Here is a 13,045-nt window from a genome sequence, read left to right as displayed (position 1 = left end):
GAGCTGATCTTACGACCTTTTGCCCATCTTTTTATATCTTTTTTTTTTTTTGGGTCACACCCAGGAGCGCTCAGGGGTTACTCTTGGCTCTACGCTCAGAAATTGCCCCTAAGGCACAGGGGACCTTATGGGATGCCGGGATTCGAACCACCATTCTTTTTTTTTTTTTTTTTTTTTTGTGGTTTTTGGGTCACACCCGGCAGTGCTCAGGGGTTACTCCTGGCTCCATGCTCAGAAATTGCTCCTGGCAGGCACGGGGGACCATATGGGATGCCAGGATTAGAACCGATGACCTCCTGCATGAAAGGCAAACGCCTTACCTCCATGCTATCTCTCCGGCCCCCGAACCACCATTCTTCTGCATGCAAGGCAAACACCTTATCTCCATGCTATCTCTCCAGCCCCATCTTTTTTTTTTTTTTTTTGGCCCCATCTTTTTTTTTTTTTTGGTTTTTGGGCCACACCCGGTAACGCTCAGGGGTTACTCCTGGCTATGCGCTCAGAAGTTGCTCCTGGCTTGGGGGACCATATGGGACGCCGGGGGATCGAACCGCGGTCCGTCCAAGGCTAGCTCAGGCAAGGCAGGCACCTTACCTCCAGCGCCACCGCCCGGCCCCGGCCCCATCTTTTTAAATCTCAAATTTTTTTCTGAATCAGAAGATTCTGATTCTATTCTACAAAATGAGATGAGTCTAGAAATAAAACCCATATTCCTTGCTCTCTGCCTTCCTCAGTGACCCTCAATGTTTGCAGTAGAAGCTCCCTGCTCAGAGCATAGCCTCTCTCCCTCTTCTTTCTCACAACACACACAGAAAACACATCCACAACACACATATCATACTCACACAGATAACGCAACACCCACCCACCACATACAAAGACACACACCAGACAATCACATATGCAGCATACAATTGCACCCTCCCCATACATATCACACACGTCATATGCATGGACACATCACACACACAAACCACATAATCACATGCACACCACACAGTCACATCATACATCACACACATCCACACACCACACACATCACCTTCCGTATCCACATGTTACTCCAGACCCAGGCACACTGCTCCCCTGATCCCAAGGTGGGGACAGGGCAGCAGCACCTCTGTGGTCAGTTTGGGTGTGTGCGTGTGGCTGCGTGCTCCAGCCATGTCTGTGTGCGCTCACTCCCAACACTGGCTGTGGCCCTGTGAGTGCGATTCAGCCCGTGTTTGTCCATGAGTGTGTATGTCAGTGTGTTCCAGTCTCTCTGTGTGAGTGTCGTCCCCAGTCCCCCATCCCCCCCTGGATCTCTAATTAGTGGTTTGGGGTTTGTTCCTTTTCCCTCCTGTTCCTTCCCTCAGCAGCAGCAGCGGCCTCAGCAGCAGGAGTAGGAGCAGCAGGAGCAGCAGCAGCAATAGCAGCAGCAGCTACTGCAGTTGCCCAGCCAGGACTCGGGAGTCTGAGTAAGACCTTGGGATCCCAACCTGAGCGGGAACAGGAGTGGAGCTAGCCTGGGAGGAGCAGGAGCCCCTCCAGGCCCCCCAGGCCCCCCTGCTGCACGCCCACTGCCAGACCTCCCAGAGGAGAGGGCCAGGACACTCAGCCCCAGATCTCCAGGTACATGACACGGGCAGCTCTGTGTGTCTCCCACAGATACCCAGGGGGTGCTGGGGCCGGATGTGGGCCACCTGGGTCACTGGCCCTTCAGGCTCCCTTCCAGCACCCCCCAGGAAGCCCTGACAACTTGCCCTGCTGCTACCCCTCCTCCTGTTTCCACCCTTCCCTGGGAGCCCTGCTTCTCCTCTCCCGCCCAGATCCCTTCTTTGGGGAGCTCAGCAAATGGAGCAGGAAATTTGGACCCTCTGCCTCCCTCTCTCGCCCTGCTCATTGGATCCGGAGCCTTCTCCGCTGGGAAAGCTGTAATTAGAGGGTGGATCCCTACAGACAGAGAGCAGCCCCCCACCCCCCACCCCCCAGTCCCTTCTAACTTTAGATCTCTTCTCTCCCATTCTCCCATTCTCCCTCCCTCTCCTTCTCTCCGACTCGGCTCTCTCCATCTGCCTGGCTCCGTGGGACCCGGTCCCCAGCCTCAGGATGGCGTCCTCCCTGCTTGAGGTAACTGCCCCCCTCCTCCCTTCCAGAGTGAAGTCTGAGTGGCCCCAATCCGTTCCCACCTCTGGCTCATTCAGGCACTTGCTGTAGTGCTGCTTGTCACTTCTAGGATATCTCTGAGGAGAGGAGTGGGATCAGAGGAGGGAGGAGCAGAGGACAGGAGTTCAGGGAGGAGAGTCCTGCCAGGGCTTAAGGGACCCGAGAAAAGATTAGGGCAGTAAAGGGCAGGGAGCCCAAAGTCAGTCAAGCACCTACTCTGTGGAGTAGGACAGGGACCGAGGGAGGAGGCCTGTAGGGCGCTGGGAGGGATAAGGGAGAGAGTAGTTATATGGGCCCAGTTAGCATGTGGATACTATTCCCTGGGATATTTCTGGGGGAACTCTTAACCTGGGCAGCCTCTATCTAGTCTGATTTGGATTGGGGTGGGGGTGGTCTGGGCCTTGGGCTGGGGTCTGGAGGAGAGAAGGAAGGACTCTGAGAGAAGAGCCAAAGGGAGTCCAGAGCATGGGGGTGGGGGGCTGACCAAAGGAACTGGGTCCAGGCCTGAGAGGGAACCCAGGAGGAGGGCCAGGGTCTGAGGCCGCCTGCCCGGCTCACAAATATTTAACTTTCAGCCAAAGACAAACTCAGCTCTATTTTGGGAGTGGGAGGCTCCAGAGCGAACTGAGCCACTTCCCCTCCAGGCTGGGACCCCAGCATCCCTTACCTCTGGTCTTGGGGATGAGGGGAAACAAGGTATTGTGGGGGTCAGACTAGGGATCTGGAGGAAAAAAAAATGCAAACTCTACTAGGGTTTCTGGAGGATTAGGCAGACTTGGAAACCAGAAGGTGTGTGAATGGGGAAGGTGCCTGAATACACAGAGACTGAGAGTGTGTTCGGAGTTCGGTTCATTGCTGAATCTTTCACAGGTCTTCTGCTTTTGTCCCTACCCTGCATTCTAGGACCCTCAGAACTTTGGCTTCTGGGACTCACTCCCTAAAGATCATTCCCTTTCAGTAGCCTTGAACTTTCTGAGTCTGGAGTCCCACAGCCTGAGCTATAGAACAACTAGTAGGGCACTTGCTTTGTATGCAGCCAACTCGGGTTCAACCCCCAGCATCTAATATGATCCCCTGAGCTCTCCAGGAGTGATTCCTCAGTCACAGCCAGGAGTAATCCCTGAGTAAAACTGGGTGTGACCCCCCAAACTAAATAACAACAACAGCAACAATGAAAAATATAGCCTAGGCCTCAGAAGTCCTCATCTCTGCTTCCAGTGTCTGTGCACGGGTCTCTGGAGAGACAGGCCCCAAGGAAGGCAACACAGGAAGTGACATGAGTAGTGTGTGAGTTGGTTTACTCAGTGGCCTGGGTCTATGTTAGTTCTAGGGTTGGGCAAGCTGCATGAGCTTCAGGGGTATGTGTGCAGGAGCTCCTGAGTATCTGTGAGCCTAGGTGAGGAGCAATATGAGTTTGTAACTATAAGGAGATGGTATGAAAGCAATGGGGTGCATGTCATGCCCTTGTTTCTTTTGCTTAATTAGTTAATGACCCCCAGGTCCCCACGTATTGCTCCCAAATTTGACTGTCACAAGGCCAGGTTTACCCTGACTTTTCCCTGGAAACCCGTGATTGAGCTATTGTTGAAACACCATGGTTGCTCTTAAGATGGAGGAATAAGGTGCATGGGAGTCCTGGGTCCATCTAGACAAGGGCCATGTCAGTGGGTATAGGCTTCATGCTAGAGTTGCCAGCGTGGCACTGATGTTTGGGGGTGGGGCTGACCCAAAGCCTGTTAGAAAGTAATGGGATTGGGATTGCCTTTAGCAAAATGAGTCCTGACATCAGAATTTATGTCCCCTCAGTCCCTGTGCCCTGGAGATGCCCCTATCATAGAAGTAATCCAATGCCTTCATCTTTTTTTGGGGGGGTCACACCCGGCAGTGCTCGGGGGTTACTCCTGGCTGTCTGCTCAGCAATAGCTCCTGGCAGGCACGGGGGACCATATGGGACACCGGGATTCGAACCAACCACCTTTGGTCCTGGATTGGCTGCTTGCAAGGCAAATGCCGCTGTGTTATCTCTCCGGGCCCATGCCTTCATCTTTTTCATTTTTCTGGGGCACCAGCCCAAATGTCCTCACACCCCTACCCCTGCTATCTATCATCAGGATGCACTTTGCTTTGCTCTTTAATGGTGGGAAGAACTTGGAGATTCCTAGGGGACCACAGCTACTGCTTGCTGAGAAGCACATTTGAGCTGAGATGCAGGGGAACAATGGGGGAATATGGGAGCTAGATGCTAGGGTTGAAGAATTGAAAGTTGGAGGAATTAAACTTGGGGAGAAGGCTAAAAACTTGAGACTAGGAAGTTAAGATGTTGGGTGTCCAGAGCCTAGGACCCATCAAACTTTATGCAAGATATGTGGTGAGCATTTATTTCTGAGGGCAGCTCTGATGCTGCCTTTCAGTCCCTTCTTTGTGTAGAGACCCCCTCAATACTTACATGTGTGTGTGTGCATGTTGCTACGGAGTAAACCCAGGAACTCATATGTTGGAAGCATGTGCGTTCCCACTCTGCTATGTTCTTGCCACCCCCTCACCTTCAACCCCACTCCCTTTATTGGATCCAGAGGCTCAAGAAGAAGGCCTCTATGGCTTCTCTAAAGCCCTCCTGGCCTGTTTTGTTTTCTTTGAGGAATGTGGGACTGTGGGGTGGAGGGAGGGATGAAGGAAAGCAACTTAGGCAGGATTCCTGACCATGAATGCTAATCTATTTGACTACTGTGGGGCACAGATTTATTTTTAATGTTAAATTTTATTTTTTTATTTTTTTTATTTTTTTGTTTTTGTTTTTGGGCCACACCCGGTGGTGCTCAGGGGTTCCTCCTGGCTATCTGCTCAGAAATAACTCCTGGCAGGCCTGGGGGACCATATGGGATGCTGGGACTCGAACCAACCACCTTAGGTCCTGGATTGGCTGCTTGCAAGGCAAATGCCGCTGTGCTATCTCTCCAGTCACTTAATGTTAAATTTTATTTTATTTTATGGTTTGTTTTTGGGCCACACTCGGTGGTGATCAGAACTTAATCTTGGCTCTGCGCTCAGGTATCACTTCTGGCAGGACACAGAGGACCCATGGGGTACTAGGAATTGAACTGGGTCTGTTGCATACATCTCAAGTACCCTACCCACTATACTATCTCTTTAGCCCCCACATATTTTTGGGTTTTTTTTTTGGGGGGGGTCATACCAGGCAGCGCTCAGGGGTTACTCCTGGCTCTATGCTCAGAACAGAAATCGCCCCTGGCAGGCACGGGGACCATATGGGATGCCAGGATTCAAACCACCGTACTTCTGCATGAAAGGCAAACGCCTTACCTCCATGCTATATCTCTGGCCCCATAGCCCCCACATATTTACTTAAAAAATTTTAAATTAGGGCCCGGAGAGATAGCACAGCGGTGTTTGCCTTGCAAGCAGCCGATCCAGGACCAAAGGTGGTTGGTTCGAATCCCGGTGTCCCATATGGTCCCCCGTGCCTGCCAGGAGCTATTTCTGAGCAGACAGCCAGGAGTAACCCCTGAGCACTGCCGGGTGTGGCCCAAAAACCAAAAAAAAAAAAAAAAAAAAATTTAAATTAGGGGCCAGCGCGGTGGCGCTAGAGGTAAGGCTCAGGGGATCATATGGGATGCCAGGAATCGAACCTAGGTCCATCCTGGATCAGCCACGTGCAAGGCAAATGCCCTACCGCTGTGCTATCTCTCCAACCCCTTGATTTTTTGTTATTGTTGTTTTTGAGCCACACCCTGTGATGCTCAGGGGTTACCCCTGGTTATGCATTCAGAAGTCGCTCCTGGTTTGGGGGATCATATGGGATGCTGGGGGATCGAACCGCAGTCCGTCCTAGGCTAGTGTGAGCAAGGCTTACCACTTTGCGCCACCGCTCCAGCCCCATTTGATTTTTTTTTTAATTTAAAACATTATTTTTAGTTTTGGGGCCATACTCAGCTGTAGACAGGGCTTACTCCTGCTTCTGCACTTAGGGATCACTCCTGGTGGGCTTGGGGGACCATATGGATGTCTGAGATAGAACCCAGGTCACCCACAAGCACCTCACTGCTGTTCTATTTCTTTCGCTCCTGTTTATTTTAATTGGGGGACAAACTGGGGGTGGTGTTCAGGCCTACACCTGGCTCTGGTTATAACATCTCCCAGCAGTGCTCAAAGACGTTGTGATTCCGGGTCTTGAAGCTTTGTGCAAGGCCAGGCCCGGAGGCACGTTTTAAACATGCAACTGGGTAGCTGTTGTCCTTGTCTGTGTAAAGTCCTGGGTTCCATCCTTGGCTGTGCTGCTCCTTGGGGGTCTCATTCCTGAGGGCCAGCACAAGGCACAAGAGAAGGAAACTGAGGCAAGTGCTGGTTGTTGGGCCTGGAGTTGCCTAGAGGGCTGCTCAGGAGGATCCCTATTCCCAGTCTTTGCCTACCCTGAGGCTGTGCCCAGGGCTGGGGTCTCCTATTACCCTGAGGCCCTCTGTCATCTTTCACCCCCACTCCCTCCCCACAGCTGGGTGGGGTCCCTGGGCTTGGCTGAGGCCCCTGTGGCCACAGTGTGAGGGCCGGTCGTGGGGGACCGCGTCGGCGTTTTTTAAAAATAAACCGACCGCAGGGAAACCAACAGAGCCTGAGCTGGAGCTGGCCTGGATGGGCAGAAGGGGGAGGGCAGCCAGGGGAGAAGGGGGTGGGGAGTGGCCTGGTCTGGGGGGTTTCTTTTATGTAGGAAGGGTGTCTTCCTCCTCCTCCCTCTCCTCTTCCTTCCCTGCCTGTTTTTCCTAACCCCTTCTCTTTCCATCAGCAATTTCTATTTCTATTTGCTTCTCTCCCAGTTTTTTTTGTCTTGACCTTTTTGTGCTGCTAGGTTCTGGCCCCAGTTCTGCTCTTTATGCCAGTTTTACCGCCTGTTCCCCTTCTCACAACATTTTATTTTATTTTCATTTATTATTATTATCTTGGTTTGGGGGCCTCACCTGGCAATGCTCAGAGCTTACTCTGGCTCTGTGCTCAGAAATTACTTCTGGAAGACTTGGGACCATATGGGTTGCCAGGGATAGAACTTGAGTACCTGCAAGGCAAATGCCCTAACATTGTACTATGGCTCCAGCCTCATCCTCAGGGCCTTTTCAGGGATCTCTTTCCTCTGCTTGGGTTTCTGTGCTCCCCAACACAGCCTGCCTCCTTGGAACCAACCCCTTCCTACCTCTCTGTTCAGCAGGGCTGGTGTCTGCTGCCAGTTGCCCTGTTTTAGCCCACCCTCTGCTGGCAGGATCAAAGCTCTAGGGCAGAGACTTGATGCCAGGGAGTCAGGGTTTTTCCCACTGCCAAATCTGAGAAAGCTTTGGTGTTTCGAGTTTGGGAGTTCATGGGGCCAAAGGACTTCAGGAAGACTTAACAGGAGCAGAAGTGGTGACTGTACCCCTTACTACAATCTCCAGAGCCCAGACCTGCCTCTGGTGTTACATGCATGCATATTCTAGCAGCTTCTGGCAGTCCTGGGAAGCATGGGCTCTTAGGTTCTTTTTCACCAGAAGGACACCAAATAGACTGGCTTTTGAAGGCATCTTTTTCATTGGGATTCTCAATAATGGACATCTGTGTATGCCAGGCAGAGATTCTAGGCCCTAGAATCTAGGGCATCTCTTCCTGGGGGGCCTGAAGCTGCCCATGGAGAAGGAAGATTAGCAGTAAGGACATTTTGCTTTTCTGAAAGACTCTCCCTCAACCCGTACACATTCCCCAACCCAAATCTACACCTTCCTTCACTCACTGTGCAGGAAAGGTCAAGAGAGAATAGCTTGCAGGCTGCCTTTTAGGGAACATTGAGGCGAAGACGGAAGTTAGTAGCACAATTAAGTCATCCCAATCCCCTATTCTGGAGACCCATGAGGACTTCATGGTCTCCCCACAGGGTACCAACTAGCCCCATAAAGCAGGAAGCACCCATGTCTGCTTGGAAGGAATTCTGGCCTAAGCCACCGTTGTGGTTTGGTGCAGTCGTGTTTCCTTTTATGGCTCAGTGTCTCCATCATTACTTCCTCTTCTTTTTTCCTCAGCAGAGTCCCTGCAAGAGATTGGGGGGAGGGAGGCCATATCTGGTGGTGTTCAGGGTTTACTCCTGGCTCTACACTTAGGGAAAACTAGTGACACAATGCAGGAGACCATATAGAGTGCCAAGGATCACACCTGGTCAACATGCAAGGCAAATGACCTACCCACTCTACTACTGCTCCTGCCCAAGAGATTCTTTCTGTGTTTGAGGGGTGTACATGTGGAGGAGGCACACCTGTGGGCACTCAGGACTTATTCCTAACTCTATACTCAGGGATTATTCCTAGAGAAGTTTGGGAACCATATGGGGTGCCAGGAATTGAACTTGGGTCTGCTGATGCAAGGCAGTGCCCTGCAAAAGACTTCCTTACTGAGGACTTGAGGACATCTCAGGGAGACCAGAACACTGCCCATCAGGAGCTGAGCAGACACAAGACATGTCCAGGATAAAACAGAAATTTCAGGACTGGAGAGATAGTACAGTGGGTATGGCATTTATCAGAGCATCTCTGAGTATTGCTGGGTATGGGCCCAAAACAAAACAAACAAAAAGTTAAGAAATATGGGGTCAGAGAGATCGCCTGGGAGTTAGGGTACTAGCTTTGCACACAGCTGACTGACTTGGGTTCAATCACCAGCACTTTATATAGTATTCTGAGCATTATCAGGTGTGATCCCTGAATATAGAGCCAGGAATTGGCCAGCTTTGGCCCCAACTCCCCCCACTAAAAAAAAGAAAAAAATTTTTGTTGTTTTTGGGTTACACCCGGCAGCGCTCAGGGGTTACTCCTGGCTCCATGCTAGGAAAACGCTCCTGGCAGGCTCGGAGGACCATATGGGATGCCGGGATTCAAACCAATAACCTTCTGCATGAAAGGCAAATGCTTTACCTTCATGCTATCTCTTCGGCACCCCAAAAAAAGAAATTTAAAGAGCTGGGAAATCTGGAGTTTCTGCCCATGTTGCTCTGTGAAGGCAATTCTTCCTCTCCAGGTCCCTAATCTTGGTCCATACCAAACTAATTTCCAAAAGTCAGATCCTTCCTTTATTATCAGTTCATCAGGTACTGCTATGTTCTCATTCCTCTCTAACCTGTTTATTTGGGGGTGAGGGTATAAGCAGGGAGGACTATATCAAACCTGGTGGTGCTCCAATTGCAATATGAGTCATGTACCATGTGCACATCCTGTGGCTCTTCTCTCTCTCTCTCTCTCTCTTTCTCCTCTCCTCTCTCCAATCTCTCTCCTCTCTCTCCAATCTCTGTCTCTCCTCTCTCTCCTCTCTCTCCTCTTCTTCTCTCTCTCTCTCTCTCTCTCTCTCTCTCTCTCTCTCTCTCTCTCTCTCTCTCTCTCTCTCTTCTGCCCTCTAGGAAGCATCTTCTGTTCTTTGTTTTGCTTTGTGTGTTCAGGGCTTACTCCTGACTCTGTGCTCAGAAATTATTCCTGGAGAGCTGGGGGACTAAATGGGATTTAAAGAATTGAACCTAGGTCAGCTGCATTTAAGGCAAATGAGCCCTATCAACTCTACTATCCCTCCACATCTCCTGTTCCTACAGCCCACCTGGAACTCCATAGGGACCTTCCCTGCCTCTTAGGTTGGGATATTAGGTTGCAGGGTTTTTTGTTTGTTTGTTTGTTTGTTTTGGGCCTCACCTGTGATGTTCAAGACTTACTCCTAGATCTGCTCTTAAGGATCACTTCTGGCATTACTTGGGGGACTCTGTGGAGTGCTAAAGATTGAACCTGGGTTGACTGAGCATGCAAAGCAAACACCCTACCGCTGCCCCTAAGTTAGTCATGGGCTTCTCTCTCCTTCCACACCATAACTGGGTCTCACTGATCACTTAGTTATTACTGGTCTTTTCCTTTTTATTTTTAACTTTGGGCCACACCCAGCAGTTCTCAGGGCTAACTCTACTGTGTACTCAAGAATCACTCCTGGGCCCGGAGAGATAGCACAGCGGCGTTTGCCTTGCAAGCAGCCGATCCAGGACCAAAGGTGGTTGGTTCGAATCCCGGTGTCCCATATGGTCCCCCGTGCCTGCCAGGAGCTATTTCTGAGCAGACAGCCAGGAGAAACCCCTGAGTACCGCCGGGTGTGGCCCAAAAACAAAACAAACAAAAAAAAAGAATCACTCCTGGTGGTACATGAAAGACCATATGGGATGCTGGGGATCAAACCTAGCTGCATGCAAGGCAAACACCCTACCCTCTGTCCTATTGCTTCAGCCCCTTGCCCTCAGTTTTTGTTTTGTTTTGTTTCATTTTGTTTTCTTTTTTTTTTTTTTTTTTTTTTTTTTGGTTTTTGGGCCACACCCGGTGACGCTCAGGGGTTACTCCTGGCTATGCGCTCAGAAGTCGCTCCTGGCTTGGGGGACCATATGGGACGCCGGGGGATCGAACCGCGGTCCGTCCTAGGCTAGCGCAGGCAAGGCAGGCACCTTACCTCCAGCGCCACCGCCCGGCCCCTCATTTTGTTTTCTTTTCTTTCTTTTTTTTTTTTTTTTTTTTTGTGGTTTTTGGGTCACACCCGGCAGTGCTCAGGGGTTATTTCTGGCTCCAGGCTCAGAAATTGCTCCTGGCAGGCACAGGGGACCATATGGGGCTCCGGGATTTGAACCGATGACCTCCTGCATGAAAGGCAAACGCCTTACCTCCATGCTATCTCTCTGGCCCCCTCATTTTGTTTTCAACAATACCCTTGGGTGCTTGGGGCACAGGGGGCTGTTCTCAGTAATGTTCAAAGGATCATGAACTGCCAGCGATGGAACCAGGAGCTCCTACATGAAAAGCATATGCTTTAGTTCTTTTTGTTAGTTGCTTGTTTTGGGACAAACCTGGGTATGTTTAAAGTTTCTGGCTATGTGGTTTGAACCTAGATTGGCCATATGCAAGGCAAATGCCTTTCTGTCATATTATCAAGGCCCTTTACCTAGAGTTTGCCCTCTCCCCGTGCTCTGCCTTCTCCCTGCTAAACAGGTGTCTGTTTTCCACAGGAGGAAACTCACTATGGCTCCAGTCCCCTGGCCATGCTGACTGCAGCCTGCAGCAAGTTTGGTGGCTCCAGCCCTCTTCGGGACTCAACCGCACTGAGCAAAGCAGGCGCAAAGAAGCCCTACTCGGTGGGCAGTGACCTCTCAGCCCCCAAAACCATGGGCGATGCCTACCCAGCACCCTTTACAAGCACCAATGGGCTCCTCTCCCCTGCAGGCAGTCCTCCGGCACCCACTTCTGGCTATGCCAATGACTACCCCCCTTTCTCCCACTCATTCCCTGGGCCCACGGGCACCCAGGACCCAGGCTTGCTAGTGCCGAAGGGGCACAGCTCTTCCGACTGCCTGCCCAGTGTCTACACTTCTCTGGACATGGCACACCCCTACGGCTCTTGGTACAAGGCAGGCATCCACGCGGGGATCTCACCAGGCCCGGGCAACGCTCCTACTCCTTGGTGGGACATGCATCCTGGGGGCAACTGGCTAGGTGGTGCGCAGGGCCAGGGTGATGGGTTGCAAGGAACGTTACCCACAGGCCCTGCTCAACCCCCCCTCAACCCCCAGTTGCCCACCTATCCCTCCGACTTCTCCCCACTAAATCCCGCTCCCTACCCGGCCCCTCATCTCCTGCAGCCTGGTCCTCAGCATGTCTTGCCCCAAGAAGTCTATAAGCCCAAGGCAATGGGCAATAGTGGGCAGCTGGAGGGGGGCGGAGGAGCCAAACCCTCGCGGGGTTCAGGCAGCGGGGGCAGTGGTGGATATGGGGGCAGTGGAACGGGGCGCTCCTCCTGTGATTGCCCAAACTGCCAGGAGCTCGAGCGCCTGGGGGCGGCCGCTGCTGGGCTGCGCAAGAAGCCCATTCATAGCTGTCACATCCCTGGCTGTGGCAAGGTGTATGGCAAGGCCTCACACCTGAAGGCCCACCTGCGCTGGCACACTGGAGAGAGGCCTTTCGTCTGCAACTGGCTCTTCTGCGGCAAGAGATTCACCCGATCAGACGAGCTGGAGCGCCATGTGCGCACTCACACCCGGGAGAAGAAGTTCACCTGCCTGCTCTGCTCCAAGCGCTTTACTCGCAGCGACCATCTGAGCAAACACCAACGTACCCATGGCGAGCCAGGCCCGGGGCCACCTCCTAGTGTTGCCAAAGAGCTAGGGGAGGGCCGCAGCACAGGGGAAGAGGAGGCCAGTCAGACACCCCAACCGTCCACCTCACCAGCACCCCCAGAGAAAGCCCCCGGAGGCAGCCCAGAGCAGAGCAACCTGTTGGAGATCTGAGCTGGTCTCCTGTCCCCAGATTGCTCTGCCCATCTCTTGTGGCTCCGTGGACCATTGCTTGTCCCTCACTCGCTCCGTTCCAAGCATGCTGCCTTTTAGGGCTCCTCTCTGTTCTCCCTGGCTAATCTGGGCCTGAGTTCTCTCTGCATTGCATGCCTTTTCTGCTTCCCCCTCCCCTTGTTATGAGCCTATTCATGGAAGGCTTATCTCAGGATCTCTCCCCACCCCTGGCTTTCCTTTGCTGACTTCTGAAACACTTCCCATTCTTTGTTCACAGCTCTCTGCTCTTAAGCAGCACCAACTATCCTTCCATTTGCCCCCCAACCCTCTCCCTCTTTCTCACCCACTTCTTGACATGCATCTTTACCATTTCCCACATTTATTTGCCATTATTCCTTAGTTTCCAGGGTCCAGTTTACCTCTTCCCGACTTTTTATCCCATTGCTGTCCATACATTTCAGTGTTCTTTTTTGCAAACACAAGATGATGATGATGATGATGATGATAATTTATTGCCCCCTGGTGGCCTCTTCGTTAGGGACTAGATTTAGGGACTTGGGGGTTAGTGACCTGGCAGGGAGC

General features: G+C 51.9%; 1 protein-coding gene across 1 annotated transcript; it reads left to right on the top strand.

Moving 5' to 3' along the window:
* Positions 1 to 2,091: 2,091 nt before the first annotated feature.
* On the top strand, positions 2,092 to 12,547 carry SP7 (Sp7 transcription factor). The gene is made up of 2 exons (XM_049783491.1): positions 2,092 to 2,112; positions 11,189 to 12,547. Exons 1-2 carry the CDS (start codon positions 2,092 to 2,094, stop codon positions 12,461 to 12,463), a joined length of 1,296 nt encoding a protein of 431 aa, XP_049639448.1. The 3' UTR covers positions 12,464 to 12,547.
* Positions 12,548 to 13,045: the final 498 nt, after the last annotated feature.

The sequence above is a fragment of the Suncus etruscus genome, chromosome 11 (genome assembly GCF_024139225.1).
Source record: "Suncus etruscus isolate mSunEtr1 chromosome 11, mSunEtr1.pri.cur, whole genome shotgun sequence".
NCBI classification, from domain to species: domain Eukaryota; kingdom Metazoa; phylum Chordata; class Mammalia; order Eulipotyphla; family Soricidae; genus Suncus; species Suncus etruscus.
Note: the sequence above shows the minus strand (reverse complement) of the source record. Positions and strands in the feature narration are given on the sequence as shown.